We start from the raw sequence: 23,219 nt of genomic DNA, 5'->3' as shown, positions 1-23,219 counted from the left end.
AGCGTATGAGCAGCTATTTGGGCCCAATGTCTAAGAAGTTTTTAAAAATTGGGGAGATCGGTGGTGGGGGGGTTGATGCAACCCTATAAAGTCACATGAAAGCCACTGCTGCCCCTCAGTGCTCGGTAGTTGCCCACTCCTGGTTTAATACAACACTTGGAACCAAATAACACAACACTTGGAACCTAGCTTTCTGGTTTGTTCTTCCCCAATAAGCTACAGAAAGAACCCACAGCTTGTTCTTATGCTCTTCCTCTGTCTTGTCAAATGAGTGTTGATTCCTGCAAGACTGAACTGTCATGTTCAACAATCAGCACACATAAGCATGCTGGTGCGTTCACAATAAGTCAGAATTCTTTCTTACCAAGATGTCTGGCTGCACCTTTTCTCTTTTTCCTCCCATCTGTATTACTCTCTTCTTTAGTTGCTTTTAGCAGAAGCAGAAATGTGATGATAGAATAGGTCATTCTACCCATGTAAGATAAAGGTGCAGTGCACTTGTAAAACCCAAACTAGAACATATTTGATTAAGATGGACAAGTCAAGGAAGTCAAGCTTTTAGTTTAGTGTTATTAGCTTGTCAGAGGTTAGAGGTTTGAAGTAGGAAAGAAAATGTTGTTGTTGCTGACGATGATCATTGTTTATTGTTGCTTATGTATTGTTTTTTTAAAAAGAAACTTTACATTGTTCTCTTACAGAAATGTATATATTTAGTCTGTAATGTCCTTTAATGTCTCAATAAAACTATTAAAATGGGGAAAAAAAGTAAAAACCAAACTATCAGTTCAAGACAACTGGGTATAAAGACTAGTTTATACCACAGGTCAGCTCAACAATTAAAAATTACAAATGTGCCTGAAAGTAATGATAAGTACAAATAAACTTCTTATATTTGTATTTTTTTCATATTGCCTCTAGAATTTTGCTCATAAAATGACCCTTGGAAAAGTTACAGCCCAGATCTAAGTTAACTTAAGGAAGTTCAAAGAAGGTAACTTCCCTGTCGTTTTCCTCCTCTCTACAGCCACCAATTCCACATTGGACTTTATTACACGTGAGGAATTTCTCTTAATTTCGAATGAAAAGAAAGTGGGGCCAGAACGCATTTACGTGAATTCACTAGTTCAGTGAATTTACATGAATGCAAATTGCGTTCAAACTGGCTTCCCGTTGCCCGAAAATAGCATGTCATTGCCCGAATTTGCGTGTGGTAGTCTATCACGCAATAACGTGAAACCCCATGATTGCGCTCAGACTGACTTCCCATTGCCTGAATTTGTGTGTGGTAGTCTATCATGCAATAATGTTAAACCCCAGATTGCATTCAGATTGCCATTGGATTATACTTCCAATTTCCCTTGTCTGATAATGTCCGTTGTTTAGGAAGGCTGGATAGCTCTTTGAAGCAGCTTTCTTGATACAGAGATAGAAGTGAGAATGAAATGTTCCTCTCATTTTTATTCTGTGCCTTCAAGTCATTTCTGACTTATGGCAGCCCTAAGGTGAACCTCTCATGAGGTTTTCTAGGCAAGATTTGCTCAGACAGGCTTTGTCTTTGTGTCCCTCTGAGACTGAAAGAGTGTGACCTCCATAAACTCCCTTAACCTAGTATGTTAAGTTTCCATTGTAGTGGATAACCCAGACTAATGAAACTTTTCAAGACATAATGAATTTGTAAGATATGAAGATCATGTCAAAAGCTTATGGTAAAGATAAAGGTTTTCCCTTGACATGAATGTCTAGTCATGTCTAACTATAGGGAGCAGTGTTCATCTCCATTACTAAGGGAGCTAGTGTTGTCAAAGACAACTCCATGGTCATGTGGTCAGCATGACTGCACAGAACGTTGTTACTCTCCCACCAAAGTGGTACCTATGTATCTACTATAATTTTTACATGCTTTCAAACTGCTAGGTTGGCAGAGGCTGGGACTAGTGATGGGAGTTGACTGTATCACAAGGTGCTTGATAATTCCTATTGAAACAACATGGCAACTGCTGCTACTAAAATGCTACTAGTGCTACCTGTCCCCATCTTGTATGCATGAAGAACATTACATGAGAATGGCCATTCCGATTCTTAGGTTTTCTGGTTCTCAGCATGGGGTAAAACCAACAAGAAGAACAAACTCCTCACCTGTTGAGGGTGCTGCCAATATCCTGAAACAAGAAAGAGGAAAGAGACAGACTGACTGTGCAGTTCAGTCTAATACAAATGTTCCTGCCATGAGGGAGCTTATCTTATTTATCATACATAGTTTGCCTTTCAGTACCTATGACAGTAGACATGAGCTTCACCAGGGATAGACTATACTTAGAGCTGCTTAAAAAAAGGAGAACTGTTGGATTAGACCAAAGGCCAATCTGGTCCTGCATAATAGCTTTCCCTCAGATGTGTACCATGGTAATTCAGACTGAGAAACGTATAGTCTCTCATATGGGCGATAACATATATCCATTATGACTCATAACCATTAATAGACTTATCATCATGAATCTGTCTTTTTAAAACATCCAAAATGCAGCCATCACTACATCCCATTGTAGCACATTCGACAGTTCAACTATGTACAGTATGAACACATATTTCTTATTTGTTGTTTGTCCTGATTTTCTCACCATTCACCTTCACTGGATGACCTCAGGCCTCAGTGTTATGGAAGAGAGAGGGAAGCAGCTCCATTTCTCCCATACTGTGGACAATTTTATACATCTTTATGTTGTCCCATTTATTCACTCTCCTCAGCAAAAACACTCAAAACATTATAGTCTTTGCTCATTGACCAGTTGTACTACAGCCACTGTGCCTTGACTAACTCTGTAATATCAGTCAGAAAGATTATAGCATCATATCCCTTTCGCTTCTTGCTTTCCTCTCTCAAAGAAGAACTTTTTTTGACTATATACCATGATATGCCAAACAAACCAATTAATTCAAGCTCTACTGCAACTATACTGAGCAGTGCCAGTAGGGTTCTAGTGCAACTATACTGGGCAATGCAAATCTTGTGCTTCAGAGAGGAAGATGGAATTGTGTACCAGTACCCTTGCCCCATTTGTTGTAGCAAATAAAGATTTTTTTAAAATTCTGGCAGGCCTTTAGCAATTGGCTTTCAGTGTGGATGCTGTACTGTCTGTGTTGTTGTTATTGTTAACTACCCTCAAGTCGATCCCAACTTATGGCTGCCCTGTGAATGAGACATCTCCAGTACACCCTGTCCTCCACTACTGTCCTCAATTCTTGCAGATCCATGCCCATGGCTGCCTGGGTCCATCCACCTAGCGTGTGGTCTTCCTCTCTTTCTCTTTCCTTCAACCTTTCATTGCATTATGGTCTTTTCTAAGGAGCTGTGTCTTCTCATGATGTCGCCATAGTTTGACAGTCTCAGTTTAGTCATTTTGACTTCTTTGCCGATAAAATCTCTCAGATAAGGGCTGATCTTGATTCTGGTCTTTTGACAGAACCTATAACAGAGGCGTCCAGTGACTCTGGAAACAAGGTTATTCTGGATCGTTTTGAGTTTGTAAGTACCGAGGACGTGGACAAGCTCCTTGGCTGTGTGAGAAGGACAACCTGTCCTCTCGAACCTTGCCCATCTTCGTTGACCGTCCAGGGAGGGGATCTAATAACGTCTTCATTACAGCTCATAATTAATACATCCCTTCGGGAGGGAATATTTTCACCTGCCTTAAAACAGGCCATAGTGAAGCCACTTTTGAAGAAACTCTCCCTAGATCCCCTGCAGATGAGCAACTTTCTTGGGCAAGGTGATCGAGAGGGCAGTAGTCTTCAAGTTGTCTTGGATGAAACCGATTATCTAGACCCATTTCAAACTGGCTTCCGAGCGGGATACGGAGTGGAGACTGCCATGGTCGCCTTAGTCGATGATTTCCATCTGAGCATCGACAGGGGAAATGTGACCCTGCTGGTGCTCTTGGACATCTCTGCGGCCTTCGATACCATCAACCATGGTATCCTTCTGGAACGCCTGAGAGAGTTAGGTATTGGTGGCACTGCGCTCCAGTGGCTCTGGTCCTACCTCTCGGGACGATTCCAGATAGTGAGGCTGGGGGACTGTTGCTCTTGTAAAAGAGAGCTGACATCTGGCGTCCCTCAGGGTGCCATTCTGTCCTCCATGCTGTTTAATATTTACATGAAGCCGCTGGGAGAGATCATCCGGAAACATGGAGCTCGGTGTTATCAGTACGCTGATGACACCCAGATCTATCTCTCCATGTCTCTGACTGATACAGTGACTAAAGATGGCACCTCTCCTCTGGATGCCTGCCTGGAGTCAGTAATGGGCTGGATGAGGGAAAACAAACTCAAGCTGAATCCGGAAAAAACAGAGGTACTCATGATAGGTACTCCAAATCCAGACGGGGAAATTTGCCACCCTGTCCTGGATGGGGTTAAGCTCCCCCTAAAGGACAAAGTTCGCAGTTTGGGAGTACTCCTGGACCCATCTCTGCGGTTGTCATATCAGGTGGATGTGATGTCCAGGAGTGCTTGGTGCTTGAAACCGTAGTACATGCACTGGTAACCTCTCGCTTGGATTTCTGTAATGCGCTCTTCATGGGGCTACCTTTGTACCAGGTTTGGAAGCTTCAATTAATTCAAAATGCTGCAGCCAGACTGGTCGCCGGAACCTTAAGGTCGGACCATATAACACCTGTTTTAAAATCTCTTTACTGGCTGCCAATTAGCTTCCGGGCTCAATACAAAGTGTTGGTCATTACCTATAAAACCCTACATGGCTTGGGCCCGAGTTACTTGAGGGAACGCCTCTCCCTACACAATCCGCCTCAAACCCTCAGAACATCAGGGAAGTGCTTATTGGAGCACCCCAAGGTGAGATTGAAAGCAACTCACCAAAGAACTTTTACAGCAGTGGCCCCGCATTATTGGAACAAACTTCCGGAAGAGATCCGCCTCAGTTCTACTGCGGACGTGTTTAAGAAATCTCTGAAAACTCACCTCTTCCGTTTAGCATATCCTCCCGACTCTTTTTAGGAAATTTATCCCCTCTCAGATGCTACCTCAAGATGTTCGACCGCGATTAGATTAAGATACTCAGGACCTTTTATATGATGTTTTTAAATATGTCTATGTTATTCTGTCTATTTTATTCTGTTTTGTAATAGTTATTTGATATTTGATGTTGTGAACCGCTTTGATCATTTTGGAAAAGTGGTATATAAATAAAGTTTTATTTTTTTATATATATATTCCAGGGAACCCTCACTGCCCAGTATAGTTGCAGTAGAACTCAGGCCTAATCTGTTCTATGACCCATTTGTTTATCTTTTTGGCTGTCCACATTATCTTCAGCACTTTTCTCCAGCATCACATCTCTAATGAATTTATTTTCTTTTTATCTGTTTTCTTAATTGTCTAACTCTCACATCCATACATGGCAATGGGGAAATTAATTGCTTGTATGATTCTGACTGTCATGTTTAGTTGTATGTCTTTGCTCTTGAGGACCTTTTCTAGTTCTTTCATAGCTGCCCTCCCCATTCTTCTTCTGATTTCTTAACGCAATCCCTATTCTGATCAATGTTTGATCCAAGGTACAGGAACTCTTTTACTATTTCTGTTTCCTCGTTGTCAAGGTTGAATTTATTGATATCGCCCATGGTCATTATTTTTATTTTCTTTATGTTCAACAGTAAGCCTGCTTTTACACTTTCTTCCTTGACTTTCCTCAGTAGTTGCTCTAGGTCTATGATGTTTCCTGCTAGTAGTATGTTGTCATCTGCATATCTTAGATTGTTGATGTTCCTTCCTCCTATTTATGTGTCTCCCTCTTCTGTGTCCAAGCCTGCTTTTTGTATAATATTTTCTTCATATAAGTTGAACAGATGGGGTGAAAGGATGCCAATAGGGAACCATTCTGTTTCTCCATGTTCTATTCTGACAGCCTGGAGAAGAGAAGGTTAAGAGGTGATATGATAGCCCTGTTTAAATATTTGAAAGGATGTAATATTGAGGAGGGAGCAAGCTTGTTTTCTGCTGCTCCAGAGAACAGGACCCGGAACAATGGATGCGAGCTACAGGAAAAGAGATTCCACCTCAACATTAGGAAGAACTTCCTGACAGTAAGGGCTGTTCGACAGTGGAACACACTCCCTCGGAGTGTAGTGGAGTCTCCTTCTTTGGAGGTCTTTAAACAGAGGCTAGATGGCCATCTGTCGGGGATGCTTTGATTTGGATTTCCTGCATGGCAGGGGGTTGGACTGGATGGCCCGTGCGGTCTCTTCCAACTCTATGATTCTATCATTCTGTATGAGTAGCCTTTTGTCCTGAGTACAAATTCGTCATCAGTACTATTAAGTGTATTGGCACTCCCATGTGTTTAAGAGTGTTCCATAGCTTTTCATAGTCTATGCAGTCAAAGGTTTTGCTGTAGTCAATAAAATACATATTGATTTTCTTTTGGAATTCCCACAGCCGGGGTGGCAGGAGGGAAGGCAAGCTACTGAACAGAAGGGCAAACAGCTACTGGGCAGTATCAGTTGTGATGGGTGACACAGATGTTGAAAAACAGCAGTGAGACCATAGAAAACACATGTTAGCACTGTATACAGGGAGGCAAAGGTGACTCTCCTCACGTAACCCTTCACCAAGAAAACCCAAAGATTAGACAATCCAGGTGAATCATGGACAAGTCCAAGAAGTTGAACACCAAAGATGGGAAGACAAGTAGTAGAAAGAATTAAAAAAGCAAATGCTATACAAAGCAACCTCACACATACTGTAGGAACATGGAACATAAGAAGCATGAGCCGGGGGAGCTAGACATATTTAAAAAGGAAAAGAAAGAAAGAAATGGAACAAATGAACATAGCAGTACTGGGAATAAGTGAGCTAAAATGAACAGGATTGGGCCACTTTAACTCGGGCAACTATAGTGTTCTACTCAGGGATTGAAAAGACATGAAGAAATGGGGTGGCCTTCATACTAAGAAAAGATGTGGCAAAAGCAGTACATGGGTACAATGCAAAATCAAACTCAATAATCTCAATAAGACTCCACACAATATCTAAAAATATCACCATAGTTCAAGTATGCACACTAACCACAGATGCAGAGGAGGAAAAAAATTGAGACATTCTATGAAGAAGTCCAGGAAAAATTTGACAACACACCATTGCAGGATGTCAAACTGATCATAGGAGACTGGATTGCCAAAGTAGAAAGCAAAGAAGAATAAAAAACAGTAGGCAAATATGGATTAGGGAAAAGAAACAAAGCAGGTGAGCGTCTAACAGATTTTTGTGAGGCCAACAATCTATTAATCGCAAACACATTTTTTATACAAGAAAGAAGGCTATACACACGGACATCACTGGACGGCCATCACAAAAACCAAATAGATTACTATCTTTACTAATGTAATATTAAATTGCTTTTAATTTAATTGTGTTTTTCTCCAATATAATCATTGGCTTAACTGTGCTTTAACATTATTATTTTTAGATCATTCTTAAAAAAAAAAGTTAATTCTGGTGTGAACCACTTAGAATCCCAGTTTTGGGAATAAGGTGGCATAAAACCAAATAAAGAAATAATATAAATTGTGGGGTGGGGAAAGTGAGGTCTGCAAGCAGCCCTCAAACTGTACCTCTGTAGGCCTTAAGGCCCTCAGCAGTCCCCAATGCCTAAAAAAACCCCTACCAATTCACATGATTTTTTTGCCCCGTCTCTTCAAAACACATAAAGGCCACATACACATACACCAATCTGGCTTCTTGCATCCTCCAGAAACTCATCCCACTCCCAGCCTGTTTTAAGCTAAACACTGGCTGAAAATGACTCTGCACTTTAACCAAATAGAACAAAGGGCACTTTTATAGCACTCACCTGATTAACTCTTACCTGTAACATTTCAACTGTTGACTCCTGGTACTTCTTTTCAAGCTCACCAATTAGGATGTCAAGATGGGAAATCTCTGCAGAAAATTCATTTGCCTCTGCCTTCTTTTTCTCAGCCTCTGCTTCCAGTTCTTCCAGCTGGACTAACAGGAGTTGCTCTTCCTTCTCGAGAACCTGGCGCAGTTGCTGAAATTCCGAAACTAGATTCTTCCTTTCGTTTTTTGTCTTGCTCTGAATGAGAGAAACACCAGCAGTGGAAACCATTAAGGAGTGCTTTCATATCAGAGGGACTGCACAGCCACCTCTAAGTCCTTCCTTTTTTGTCTAATCTATTCCAAACTTTCCATTATTGGCAAGTAATTGTGTCCTGAATATGTACAATAGCTTTGTTTCAGGATGGGAAATATGGGATTAATCACATGTTATTGAACGGCAATGTCTATTTTCCCTAGGGTTGCCATAACCCGGTTGCAACTGGGTTTTTCCCAGTTTTGGCTGCACCTGCCCGGTCACGGCACGGGTGCAGCCAAAAACCGGGAAAAGCCCGGTTGCAGCGGGGTTGCTGGGCAACCCTGGGGCCTCGCTGCCCTCCTCCTCCTCCCCTGCGCATGGTCGCGCGGAGGAAAAAGAGGGCAGCGAGGCCTGAGGCGGAGGAGGCTGCAGGGAGGCAGCACCGCTTGGGCGCAGCCGCGCCAACCTCCCCGCCTCCCTGCAGCCTCCTCGCCTCCTTCCTGGCCTCCGCTGGGGCCAGGAACGAGGCGAGGCCGCGGCGCTCGCCGGCGGGCTCCTCGCCTCCTTCCTGGCCTCCGCTGGGGCCGGGAACGAGGCGAGGCCGCAGCACTCGCCGGCGGGCTCCTCGCCTCCTTCCTGGCCTCCGTGGGGGCCAGGAATGAGGCGAGGCCGCGGTGCTCGCTGGGGGGCTCCTCGCCTCGTTCCTGGTCCCTGCGGGGGCCAGGAACAAGGCGAGGCCCCGATCCTGGCCTCCGATCGCGGCGGGGCCCAGGTGGGGAGGGAAAGCCTCCTTAAGTGGAGGCTTTCCCTCGCCGCTTGGCCTCCGCTCCCCGCCGCGATCGCGAGGGGAAATGTAGGACAAAATTTTCAAATGTAGGACACATTTTTGTGTGTCCTACATTTGAATTTTTTTTTTTTTTTTGGAATTTAAACTTCTAAATTTTAATAATGTAATGGTTTTTTTTTGTCATATATCTTTATTAGTTAGACAATATCACTATCAATTACAGGCTAACCAAAATGTAACAAGTAACAAATAAACAACTTTATACTATCAAAATCCTTGATGTTTGTTTCTTCTTCTTTGGCTTCCTGTCTTCTTTAAAGAATAAAACATTCTTGGCGTAGCTTTTCTTGAATTTCATCTGGTTCTTGCCTAAGAATAATACACAATTTTACCATATTTCTATTTCTATTTTTATTCCCCACCTAAAAAAGATTTCAATATCAAGTGACGCTAACTTAAATTGCGTATTGCTCTTTGGATCCTCCAAGAATATCTGTTTATATAACCGTGTTTTTCCAAAAGGGGCGCATTATCAGTTCCCACATATCCCCATAGCTTAATATTTAACTTAATCGTTCCAACTTGTCAGGTTTGTATCTAGACCCCACCTTGTTTGAAGGAATACCATCACTTGTGTCCATTCCTTATCCATTTTTCCTTTCTTTTTATCACTCAACTTATACGTCAGCAAATCCATTTGTCTAATATTTATTAATTTCCTTAACCATTCCTCTATCTGTAACTCATTTTCATCCTTCCAATGTTTAGCTACCACTAATCTTGCCAAAGTTACCATATAAAGAAGGATTTTCCATACCTTTTTTTCTTCCTCTGGGTTTAGAAAATAGGTCATATTTAAAAGATAAATTTCGTTTTTTTTCTTAAAATTTTTCTACATTTGAAAATTTTGTCCTACATTTTTCCCAGTTTGGAGGTCCGGCACTATGGCAACCCTAATTTTCCCTGACAATGTGTAATCTGGCTAGGGTTATCAGGAGTTGATGTATAAGAATTCCTGGAGGACTGTATGCTCCCCTGCTTTAGGGAATGGTGCCAATGGCATCAGACTGATGCACAGATTTACTATCTAAATGCCATTTATTGGCTGACTCTTCATTTCTCTGACAACCCAGATCACAGTGGCTGGCCGACCTCTAAAGCAAAGCACAAGGCAAGGTAGACAGTCCCTCCTGAAAGTGAGCAATTGCTGCAAAAAGAGGGAATGAGAGTGAAAGGCAAACTGATGCATTTCAAGTGTCTGGATGCTGCTAGTCGTTGCCTAGGCTGGCAGTACAGTGTTGCGAGTCCCTGCATTGGGAAACAATGACTTATCCAAAAGCAATCTCATATATGCCACTTCCTAACCTCACAAAGCCAGAGCTTGGGGAAGTTTATTTTTTTTGACAACAACTCCCAAAATTACCTAGCCACTATGGCCACTGGTACCAACCTGTCTAAACAGAGTGCTCCCCTTACGGCACTGAAACCTAGATTGAAAAACTGCAACTCAGCAATTGAGTTAGATGATCTTGGACAAGTCACTCCCTCTAGAGCCCAGGTTCTAGATGCCCACAAAAGACAGACAAACAGACAGTGTTCACTGGACAATCAATGAAGTGTTGTTTACTTTCCACCACATGGCCACCTTCAGATTATGAAAGCACTTACCAAAAGATCCTCATTTGACTTGGCTGAATCTGATTTATATGATAAGATCTTGCCTCTCTCTTTTTTCAGAATCTGCAAACAGCATTCTATTTTCTCCTGAAATGGATATACACATCTGTAACATCTAAAACAAAGGTTGACAGGCTTCCAAGTTGCAAGATCTACTTTTGTTTCTTACTAGTATCTTGAAATTTGCCAATCAGAACCTGGTACAAAAGGTGTATAATTAAAATTCTTAGACCAGGAATTTTAGGAACAGAACAGAGCAGAACTTCCACATGTAGTTACCCACAAGCTTTCTACATTTCAGCAGTATAATTTAAATCAGGGCACTGCTGGTGCCAGTGGCCATTTTGTGACTGCTTTTATGAATAATTAGAAAGCAAAAATTCTTGATAACCCCTACTTTCCCCCCACTTCTGCTCTAAAGGAAATGAACAAATGAGTTCCTTTTTAGAGGAGAAGTAGGATAGAAATGTAGCAGCCATAGTAGTAATGATTATGACACCTGAGAGAAGAAAAAATATACTTCACTTTCTAGTGCATTAGCATACTTATTGTCTGCCAGGAAGCCATTAATTATGATCAGCTCACTTTTGGTGAACTGGAGTTTGTGGATATATTGAAATTCAGCTGTTTCACTTTCCAATCTTCCTTTGTAGTTGTAGTTGTTGTTGTTCAAGGACTGCTGTCCTGAAGTCAGAGGTAACTGAAGTGTTCTACAACAGGCTTTTGTGCCCATTTCTAATGCCTGATTTATGTCCATTTATCCTGGCACACTACACATTAACACGCCAGTCTCATGAAGCTCTTCTTAGCCAGTTTATCATACCTCCTCTCTGATACCCAATCAAAACTCCCTTCATCATTCACATGGTCACCCACCCACCCAAGTCTCAGGCAACATCTTTCCACTTACTTTTGGCCCCCAATGACCATAATTAAAATGAATTTGTTACCTCACCATCTTACTCACACATTTTGCATTTCTATGGCAGTTCATACAGTTTAATTATAAAGGCCCTTCTTGGGCACCACTTTACTCCGTGTTATGCCTCAATCATCCAAACCAAATATTGGGCCTAATTAGGGTTGCCATAAGCGAAGACCTCCAAACCGGGACAAATGTAGGACAACATATCAAAATGTAGGACTTTTTTTTTAAAGCCCTACATTTTTATATGTAGGCCTCGCCGGGGTCCTGGAGGGAGCGTCTCCGTGGCTGGAGCTTGGACCGCGGAGAACCCTCCCAGGCCTCAGTGAGGCCTTGGAGGACCCCACGGCCACAAAGAAGGCGCGCGCGGGGGCGGAGGTGGCTGCAGGCGGGGCAGTCCCGGTTTTGGCGCGAAACCGGACCGGGACCGGGCCGGCACCGCCAAAAGCAGGATTGCCCCACCTACAGGCAGGATATGGCATCCCTAGGCCTAATACATGTTCCACCCCAACAGTGCATTTCTGTTATGGCAATAATCTTTGAAGATTGATTGCCCAAAAGGCAGTATGGCCCTGCAGTCTAGTGGGAAATTGAAGCACCAACCCCAGCCCCTGACAGTCATCAAACCCTGTTAGAAATCCTATAAATGCTATAAATATACCCCCATAAATCAATTTGTGGGGAGAGTGCATACAGAAGAATAGCTGTCCAGGGCCTTCTGGGAATTTGAAGGGCCCCGCCACCCCCACCCTTCACTTGTTCCCCCTCCTCAAATCCCTGACATTACCCCACCACAAACATTTCCCTAACTTTTGCCATTTACCTGGTAAAGCTGAGCAGCCTCCTCCATTGGAATAACACTGTGGTTTTTGTGCACCCTGGACCTATCACAAACCACACAGATGGAAACCTGATCCTCTTCACAGAACAGTTTCAGAGGCTCCTGGTGTTTCTCACACAGCTTCTGCTCTCCTTCTTTGGCTCGCTGCATACTAAAACCCTTGGCCAATTCCACAATATTTAACAGGTGCCTGTTGGGTTGGAGGTTTTTCCTGAGAAAGAGATTTCTGCATTGCGGGCAGGATAATGCATCACCAGGAGACCCTTCGCAGTACTGGGTTATACAACCCTGGCAGAAGTTGTGCCCACAGTCAATGATCATCATCGGACTCTGAAAATAATCCAGGCAGATGGGACAAGTGGCTTCATCTTGGAGGGATTTTTCTGGATTCAGAGCAGCCATTGCCCTTGTCTTCCTGTAAAGTGCACGGGCAACACTGAGTTTCGTTTCTGTACACAACCATGGGTGTTTCCTTCTAGAAATCAGGAAGTAGTTTTCTCACCAAGAACCAGACATGCAGAGGGAGCAATGCTAAGTTTTAAAGTCTGTACTTGAAGGTTGGGTTGTTGTTGTTTTTTGTTAATGATTAGTGGCATAATCTTGTTTATTAGGCTCTCTGAAATGTGATGGCATGGAAAGCACAAAAGCTTGTGCCAAATAAAGTGTGTTTTCCTTGAAGTGCTGCAATACTTCTTTGGAGTTTATCACATGGGGAAAATTGGAAGGTAAACTGGTCAGAATCTGGGGTCATCTAGAGCATTAGGCACAATTTTGCAATTGGTTATGAAAAACAATGTGCACAAACAGTTTATAATCCAAACAAAAAGTGATATGAATCAGGGAATAGGCATTTTCGGAAAAATTGATTTTCAGTTCATTCACAAATTTGAAGTGTTTGGGCAATTGCTGTAATCTGAAAACCATCTCTGAGATTCTCCCTGTTCCCAGATTTCCCCTGGTTCCTTTGTTGTGCAGAGGGGAGGGAGGCAGCCTTTTTCTTAAAGGGACACACACACCTCTTTCCCACACAGATGCTCTCCTCCTGCTGCTGCCTCTGACAGGGAACACTGGTGAGAGAAGGTAGAGAGAGGACATTTTGGAATACCTCCTGTACAGGAGGGAGAAATGGAGGATATGTCCTGGAAAAGGAGGGCATCTGGGAGTTTCAGCCCTTGCTGAAATTAGGTAGGTTTATGGACCAGCCACTTCCTCCTTTTCTCTAATGAGTGTGTGTGTGTGGTTTGTGTTGTTTTATGGGAGTTTGCAAATGGAAACTTCAGCCTTCCTTCCTCTAAAGCAGCTTCTGGGGTAAAGAGTACTTTCCTCCCTGGTTTCCCTTCCCTCTCTGGAGCATGTGTGTGTATGCACTTGTGGAAATGACGGTTTTGAGCATGTGCAAAAAAGTTATTTCCAAAGTTATATCAAAGGGAATTGTCTGCATCTGCCTGAAACTCAAATTTGCTTTCTACCCACTTTCTCTCATACATAATGTGCTTTTAATCCATTGTTTTCCTTTGTGTGATAATCATTAGTGAATTTGCTTACTTTTCCGGGATACCAATCCTTTAACCATTTTCAGGATGGAAGTTGAAGATATGACAAAGTAAAAAGTGTGATAAATGAATTTAGCTTCTATTATAATTAATATCATGTGTTTTTAATACCACATCTTGGTACTACTGGGTTTATTTCCTAACGGCGCGCGAATTTTTAATTTTCTATATAGTCAGGTAGGTTTTGGAGAATAGAGGAGAAGCTGACCTGAAAACATTGTTGGAGAGGGCGCGCTTTAGTTTTTCTTTTCCCTTTTTCCTTAAGGGGCTGTGGGGACTTTTCCTCAGAGGAAGCAAGTCAGAGACTTTCCTCTGGAAGGAGCTAGTAGCCAGGAGCTCTACATAACTATAGGCCCAGTGACCTAAACTCAGTGCCAGAGCTTGGGGACAAAGGCCAAGTTTAGCAGGGGAAGCCCACAGTCTTGTTCAGTGTCTCCTTTAGATTTCTCAGTATGGACACTGAAGGCCCTGCTGCAGTCACCTGCAACACTTGTGGGATGTTTGTCTTCCTGCCTAGACATGTGGGAAACTTTACCTGCCCCAAGTGCAAGTTGGTAGCCCTCTTAGAAGAGAAAGTACAGCAGCTGGAGGCCCAGGTCGCTACACTTCAGCATCATAGGGAGCAAGAGGTTGTCCTGACCAGAACAGACCAGATGGTCCTGGACAGGAAACAGACAGAGAAAGTTGCTGGGGAGGAGGAGGTCACTTCACACACAACAGACGTAGATAGTTGGAGGAGTGTCACACACAGAAGTAGGGAAGCCAGGGAACATTCTGTAAGCTTACAGCTACAGAATCGATTTCAATCTCTCTCTGCTATCAGGGATGATGAGGAACAGCAGCAGGGACAGACTTCAGGGACAGAGCAGGGGACCCAGAGAGCTCCACCAAAGGGAACAGCCACTGCTAAGCCTCGGAGGAGGCGTGTAGTGGTCGTGGGGGACTCTTTGCTGAGAGGCACTGAAGCAGTGGTTTGTGGGCCTGACAAGATGTCTCTGGAGGTTTGCTGTCTCCCTGGGGCAAAGATCCGTGATGTGACAGAGAGGCTGACAAGACTTGTCAAGCCTACTGACCATTACCCCTTTCTTTTGGTTCATGTGGGAACCAATGATACTGCAAGGCATAGCCTTCAGAATATCATAAGGGATTATGAGGCTTTAGGTAGGAAGTTGAAAGAGGCGGATGCACAGGTTGTCATCTCCTCTCTTCTCCCAGTCGAAGGGCATGGGCCAGGAAGGGAGAAGAAAATAGCAGATGTAAACAACTGGCTCCGCAGATGGTGCCGCCAAGAACGATTTGGATTCTTGGATCATGGGCTGCGGTTCCATGAGGAGGGACTTCTGGCAAGGGATGGGTTGCATCTCACGCCAGTTGGCAAAAACATTTTTGCCAAGAGCCTCAAGAATTTGATCAGGAGAGCTTTAAACTGAATTATGTGGGGGAGGGAGACAGTATTCTGGAAGGCAAAAAGGCTGGAGAAATTAGTCAAACTGACACAGAGGGAACAAGGCAAACAATGCAAGGACCCAACAGTAGGAGGAAAAAGAACTTGCACAGGCAGCAAGTAAAGGGAATACATGGTCTTAGATGCCTCTACACTAATGCACAGAGCATGGGAAATAAGCAAGATGAACTTCAACTCCTAGCACAACAAAGCAAATATGATATAATAGGCCTCACTGAAACCTGGTGGGATGAGTCTCATAATTGGAATGTAGAAATAGAGGGGTATAACCTTTTCAAGAGAAATAGGCCAAACAAGAAAGGAGGAGGAATAGCACTATATGTCAGAGATATTTACACCAGTGAAGAGATCCAGGACATCAATCCTGGAAGCCAGGTGGAGAGCATCTGGATAAAAATTAAAGGGCAGGGAAACAACAAGGATATTATGGTGGGAACCTACTACAGACCCCCAAGTCAGACTGAGGAATTGGATGATGTCTTTCTAGAACAGATAACCACACATTCAGAAAGGAGAGATGTAGTAGTGATGGGCGACTTCAACTATCCTAATATTTGTTGGAAGTCAAACTCAGCAAAATCCTCAAGGTCTAGCAATTTCCTCACTTGCCTTGGAGACAATTTCATTGTCCAAAAGGTGGAAGAGGCAACAAGGGGTTCAACTATTCTAGATCTGATCCTAACCAACAAGGATGACTTGGTTAATGGGGTGCAATTGGAGGGATCCTTAGGTGGAAGTGACCATGCTCTCCTGGAGTTTGTTATACAATGGAAAGGAGAAGCCAGGCATAGTCAGACACACATTCTAGACTTTAGAAGAGCAGATTTCAGTAAACTTAGAGAAGTATTGAGGGTGATCCGGTGGTCAGAAATACTAAAAGGGAAGGGAGTTCAGGACGGATGGGAGTTTCTCAAAAGAGAGATACTGAAGGCACAATTTCAAACAGTTCCAGTGAGAAAGAAAAATGGGAGATGTCTCAAGAAACCAGGATGGATGACTAAAGAACTTTCAACGGAGCTAAGATTAAAAAGGGACATGTATAAGAAATGGAAAAATGGGGAAATCACCAAAGAGGAATTCAAACAAATAGCGAGCCTGTGTAGGGGTAAAGTCAGAAAAGCCAAAGCACAGAATGAACTCAGGCTTGCTAGAGAGGTTAAGAACAACAAAAAGGGCTTTTTTGGATATGTCCACAGCAAAAGGAAGAAGAAGGAAACGGTAGGGCCACTGTATGGACAAGATGGCAAAATGCTAACATAGGACAGAGAAAAGGCAGAATTACTCAACACCTTCTTTGTCTCAGTCTTCTCAGAAAAGGCAAAGGGAACTCAACCGGAAGATGATGGAGCAGAGGACAGAAGACATCCAAGGAAGGAGACTCCACTACACTCCGAGGGAGTTTGTTCCACTGTCGAACAGCCCTTACTGTCAGGAAGTTCCTCCTAATGTTGAGGTGGAATCTCTTTTCCTGTAGCTTGCATCCATTGCTTTGGGTCCTAGTCTCTGGAGCAGCAGAAAACAAGCTTGCTCCCTCCTCAATATGACATCCCTTCAAATATTTAAACAGGGCTATCATATCACCTCTTAACCTTCTCTTCTCCAGGCTAAACATACCCAGCTCCCTAAGTCGTTCCTCATAAGGCAAGGTTTCCAGACCTTTCACCATTTTAGTCGCCCTCCTTTGGACACGCTCCAGTTTCTCAATGTCCTTTTTGAATTGTGGTGCCCAGAACTGGACACAATATTCCAGGTGGGGCCTGACCAGAGCAGAATATAGTGGCACTATTACTTCCCTTGGTCTAGACACTATACTTCTATTGATGCAGCCTAAAATCGCATTGGCCTTGTTTGCTGCTGCATCACATTGTTGACTCATGTTCAACTTATGGTCTACTTGGACTCCTAGATCCCTTTCACACGTAGTTTCATTCAGCCAGGTGTCCCCCATCCTATATCTGTGCTTTTCGTTTTTCCGCCCTAAGTGCAGTACCTTACATTTCTCCGTGTTGAATTTCATTTTGTTAGCTATGGCCCAGTTTTCTAGTCTGTTCAGGTCATTTTGAATCTTGATCCTGTCCTCTGGGGTATTAGCTACTCCCCCTAATTTGGTGTCATCTGCAAATTTGATAAGTATGCTCCCAATTTTGTCCTCCAAGTCATTGATAAAGATGTTGAACAGTACTGGGCCCAGGACAGAGCCCTGTGGGACCCCACTGGTCACTTCTCTCCAGGATGAAAAGGAGCCATTGTTGAGCACCCTTTGGCTTCGGTCAGTCAACCAATTACAAATCCATGTGACAGTTGCCTTGTCTAGCCCACATTTTACAAGCTTGTTTGCAAGAATATCATGGGGAACTTTGTCAAAGGCCTTACTGAAATCAAGATATACTATATCCACAGCATTCCCTTCATCTAACAAGTTGGTAATTTTATCAAAAAAAGAGATCAGGTTTGTCTGGCATGACTTGTTTCTCTGAAACCCGTGTTGACTTTTTGTGATTATGGAATTGCTTTTTAGATGTTCACAGACTCTTTGTTTAATTATCTGCTCCAGAATCTTTCCTGGTATTAATATCAGACTAACTGGACGATAATTGTTGGGATCCTCTTTCTTCCCCTTTTTGAAGATGGGGGACAACGTTTGCCCTCCTCCAGTCTGCTGGCACCTCTCCTGTTCTCCAGGACTTCTCAAAGATTATTGGCAATAGCTCCAATATTACATTAGCCAGTTCTTTTAATACCCTTGGATGTAGCTCATCTGGTCCTGGAGACTTATATTGTTTTGTTTTGTTTGTTTTATTTTTTTTTATATACCGCTATTCCAAAGATCATAGCGGTGAACAGCAAGTAAGCTAATTAGCAAGTAAGCTAATTTGCCCCCAACAGTCTGGGTACTCATTTTAGCGACCTCGGAAGGATGCAAGCCTGAGTCGAGCTTGGGCCCTTTTGCTGGTCTTGAACTCGCAACCTTGTGGTTTTGAGTGAATGGCTGCAGTACAGGCATTTAACCACTGCGCCACCAGGGCTCCTATTCGTTTAGGTTAAACAGGTATTCCTGTACTATCTCTTTGCTTATTCTGTGCTGAAATTCCCCTATTGTCCTCTGCTCCATTATCCTCAGGTTGAGCACCCTTTGCCTTTTCTGAGAAGACTGAGGCAAAGAAAGTGTTGAGTAATTCTGCCTTTTCTCTGTCTTCTGTTAGCATTTTGCCATCTTCTCCACGCAGTGACCCTACCGTTTCCTTCTTCTTCCTTTTGCTGCGGACATATCCAAAAAAGCCCTTTTTGTTGTTCTTAACCTCTCTAGCAAGCCTGAGTTCATTCTGCGCTTTAGCTTTTCTGACCTTATCTCTACACTTGCTAGCTATTTGTTTGAATTCCTCTTTGGTGATTTCCCCATTTTTCCATTTCTTATACATGTTCCTTTTAAAATTTAGCTGAGCTGAAAGTTCCTTTGTCATCCATCCTGGGTTCTTGTGACACCTCCCATTTTTCTTTCGAAAATGAGTAGAACTTAGTGTCATTTTAATGAAGTCAACTCTTATTGACTAAGAGGGGTGAGGGTCGGAACCAGTGTGAGTTCTCTTTGAAACTGAATGCTATAAGAAACGTTTGCAGTTTTCACTCAGGCCAGACACTGCTTTCTGCCTTTTTTCTTCCTTGAGTTGGCAATGACTTTTTGAAAGATTGAGAGGGAAATATATGGAGGCGTTCAGGATCCCCTTATGTCCTCAAGGGTTGACATCCAAGGTGACCCTTTTAAAAGAGGGTAGGTCTCTCTCCAACCCTGGGCAAGTCACACTCTTTCAGCCTCAGGGGAAGTTCAATGGCAAATCTCTGAACAAATCTTGCCAAGAAACCCCCATGATAGGGCCGTGGTTAAATGCCTGTACTGCAACCATGCACTCACAAACCACAAGGTTGCGAGTTCAATCCTAGCCAGGGGCTCAGGGTCAACTCAGGCTTGCATCCTTCCCAGGTTGCTAAAATGAGTTCCCAGCTTGATGGGGGCAATTAGCTTACACTTTGTAAACTACTTAGAGTGGTATGAAGGGGCATTTAAATGAAGCTGCTATTGGTATTGCTATTGAAGGCACAACAACAACATGGAAGCACGTGTTTATTTATTTATTTCATTTGTATGCCACCTTACTCCCAGTAAGGACCCAAGGCAGCTCACAGATTTAATTTTTAAAAATCCCAGTAAAATTCAAAACAATTAAAGCTCTAGTTTGCTTACATACAATATATTTAATTAATTACATTTAACATAGCCCCCAAATAGATCAGTTTGTCTTCCTACTTCCATGGCAAAATTTGTCTATGCCAGCCTCTTTTATATACCTGCATCTAAAAAGAATATATATATATATATATATATATATATATATATATATTATTTGATTAATTAATAAACCTTAAAATAGTCACTGCCATATATATCCAGTGTCTAATGTAATAGCTCTTAAATTCCTAATAAACCAAACGTAAAGTAAAAGTTGGACCCCATTCTTGTCTTAAGTAGTTTATCAGTGGATTCCATTCTTGTTTATATTTTTCCAATGAATCATTATTTAATATCTGTGTTAGTCTATAATTTCCAAATCCAGTCTTCTAATTCTGGAATTTGTTTGCTTTTCCATTTTGCGGCATACATCACTCTAGCTGCTGCTGTTAAATAAAATATTAATTTAATATTAAGGTTTGTATTTTTAATATACTCAATTTTTAACTCATAATTGTTTTAACTTTTTCAATGGTTTGTTTTTTTAAATTTTATATTTATACATTTAAATGTTGTATTGTTTTTAAAGTGTATTGTTTTAAATCTACTGTTCACTGCCTTGAGTCCCTATACTGGAAGAAAGGTGGGATGTAATAATAATAATAATAATAATAATGCAAGTTACAACCCTGTTCTTATTGTATACCTCCAAGTCATTTCTTTTCACGAAATCCTAAGACGAATGGGGATTTCTTGGCCAGATTCATTCAGAGGAGGTTTTCCATTGCCTTCACCTGAGGCTGAGAGAGTGGGACTTGCCCAAAGAATGGGGTTTCCATGTCTGAGCTGAGATTTGAACCCTGGTCCCCAGAGTTGTAGTCCGATGCTCAAACCACTGTGCACACTGGCTCTGGAATTAAAAATACTGGAATTAATAATTAATTATTAATACCAGAATTAAAAAGCAACTTTATTCCATGCATGTAGTGATACCAAAGATTTTGGTCCAAAACACTGCAGAATTAATCCAATTTGAGACCACTTTAACTACCCTGGTTCAGTGCTATTAGGGGATCCTGGCAATTGTAGTTTATTGTGTGGCACCAGAGTTCTCTCTGACAGAGAAGGCTAAGTGTCCCACAAAACGACAGTTCTCAGAATTCCCTAGCATTGAGCCAGGGCAGTTAAAGTGGTCTCAAACTGGGTTATTTCTGCAGTGTGTTTTGGACCTTTTCTGCTTTTGTTGTTGTGTGCCTCCAAGTCAATAGGCTGAACCTATTATGGGGTTTTCCTGGCAGGTTTCTTGAGAGCTGGGCTGCCATTGCCATCCTGAGGCTGAGAGAGTGTTACTTGCCCAAGGTCACCCAGTGTTTTTTTTTTACTATTAGAACTGGGATTTGAACCCTGCTCTCCAGAGTCATAGTCCAAAGCTCAAACTACTACACACTGATTCTCACCACTGTTAAAATTAGAGAAAATAATGTCAAGTTTTGAGAGCCTCCTCGCCTAGTGGTTTGAGCGTAGGATTGGGACTGTGGAGACCAGGATTCAAATCTTTGCTTGCGCATGGAAACCCTCCGGTTGACCTTGGACAAGTCACACTCTCTCAGCCTCAAGGGAAGGCAAAGGTAAACCCCTTCTGTACAAACCTTGCCAATAAAAACCTGTATATAGGGTTGCTATAAGCTGGAAACCCATAGCTGGGTCTATAGAGGGGATTTGCCTTTGCCTTCCTCAGAGGCTGAGAGAGTGTGACTTGCCCAAGGCCACCTAGTTGGTTTCCATGGCTAAGCATGGATTCGAACCCTGCTCTCCAGAGTCCAACACTCAAACCACTACACCTATAGTACTTATGCATCAGCAAAACCAAAAAATACACACAAAAATGTATTAATGGAATAAGATTTCCCCATTTCCCAGCATTTTCCACAATTTAAGATGGATGTCTCATGCCTCTGAGGAAGTGAGGTATAGTTGGAGATGCCAACAAATAAGGGAGACGGCTTTATTTATACTTTTAATTGTTGTGTGGAAGAGTGAATTTCAGTAAGTTTTGCTGAAATTCCCTCTTCTACACAACTATTAAAGGCACAGGAGCCCTGTCCCTTACTTCACTTGGCAACAACCCTAATTGTCCTTCAAAACGTATGCCTTGGTAACATTTGTGAGGTCCAAAACACACTGCAGAAATAACCCAGTTTGAGACCGCTTTATCAGCCCTGGCTCAGTGCTAGGGAGTCCTGGGAATTATAGTTTTGTGAGCCATTTAGCCTTCTCTGTCAGAAAGAGCTCTGGTGCCACAATAAACTAGAATTCCCAGAGTTTCCTAGTACTGAGCCAGGGTAGTAAAAGCGGTTTCAAATTGGATTTGAGGTCTCAAACTGGTTTGCTCCCATTGGATGGTGTATGTTGGAATGGACCCCTCATAATAAAAATGTAAGACCATGGGCAAGTCACACTCTCTCAGCCTCAGAGGATAGCAATGGCAGCCCCCCTCTGATGAAACTTGCTAACAAAAACCCATGATAGCTTCACTTTAGAGTTGCCATAAATCTTCAACACACACACAAAGAGCAATAAAACTGAGGTATTGATGTTCAGCAATAAGTAGCATGGGGATCAGAGAGGTTTCTTTTAAAAAGAGGGGTTTAAAAACTACAAAAAACTGTAATTGTTTTTAAATAAAACCTGTGAGGCAATAGGTTTTTCTCAGGGAATGTCTGTTTTACCAAGTTAAAGAATGAGGGTTTTCTAAATCCAGTGGATTTTGGATTTAGTTAGCTTTTAGCTTTTAATAATAATAATAATAATAATAATAATAATAATAATGTTTTATTTATAGACCGCTATTCCGCATACACACACACACACACACACACACACACACACACGGATTACATACTTCACATTTTAGTGGGAGTGTGTGTGTGTGTGTATATATATACTCCCTCTAAAATGTGAAGTATGTAATCCGTGTGTGTGTGTGTGTGGCAAACCGGGGCTCTGAGGGGTGTGTGTATGTATATATAAAGCTAAAAGCTAACTCTATCTATCTATCTATCTATCTATCTATCTATCTATCTATCTATCTATCTATCATCTATCTATATTAGAGGGTGTTCATATATATACTGTATATTGTTGTGTGCCTTCAAGACGTTTCTGACTGGTGGAGACCCTGTCATGGGCTTTTCTTGGCAAGATTTGTTTAGAGGTTTGCCATTGCCATCCTCAGAAGCATGCTATATATACATATACATATATGAGCACCCTCTAAAATGTTAAATGTGTAATCCATGTGTGTGTGCGTGTGTGTGTGTAATATGGATTAGATATTTCACATTTTAGAGGGTGCGCTCTTTCTTCAGAGTGGGTTTACCATGTCTGTTCTCATAGATATAATAATGTAATCCATATGTATGTATGTGTGTGTGAGCACCCTCTAAAATGTGAAATAGACAATTCATATTTTATATATATAATAATGTATATAATAATTATATATATATATATATATATATATATATATGAATTACATATTTCACATTTTAGAGGGTGCCCTCTTTGGCTATTTCACCTTTGAACGTTACATCCCTATGGCAAGTTTCCTCAGAGGGGATTTGCCATAGCTATTGT

The 23,219-nt window shown here is 42.2% G+C and overlaps 1 protein-coding gene across 1 annotated transcript in view; it reads right to left on the bottom strand.

The window, feature by feature from the left end:
* Window positions 1-12,883, bottom strand: part of LOC149321138 (zinc finger protein RFP-like) — a 28,299-nt gene extending 15,416 nt beyond the window's left edge. The window contains exons 1-4 of the mRNA XM_089516354.1: window positions 12,323-12,883; window positions 10,566-10,661; window positions 7,883-8,110; window positions 2,137-2,159 (exon numbers count right to left, since the gene is read on the bottom strand). Coding sequence (XP_089372480.1) covers window positions 2,137-2,159; window positions 7,883-8,110; window positions 10,566-10,661; window positions 12,323-12,742 — 767 coding nt within the window. The 5' untranslated portion in view covers window positions 12,743-12,883. The remainder of the gene's footprint in view (window positions 1-2,136; window positions 2,160-7,882; window positions 8,111-10,565; window positions 10,662-12,322) is intronic.
* Between the last annotated feature and the right edge of the window lie 10,336 nt (window positions 12,884-23,219).

This window comes from Sceloporus occidentalis, unplaced genomic scaffold (genome assembly GCF_023333645.1).
Source record: "Sceloporus occidentalis isolate IW3139 unplaced genomic scaffold, rSceOcc1.0.p SCAF_1, whole genome shotgun sequence".
NCBI lineage: Eukaryota > Metazoa > Chordata > Lepidosauria > Squamata > Phrynosomatidae > Sceloporus > Sceloporus occidentalis.
Note: the sequence above shows the minus strand (reverse complement) of the source record. Positions and strands in the feature narration are given on the sequence as shown.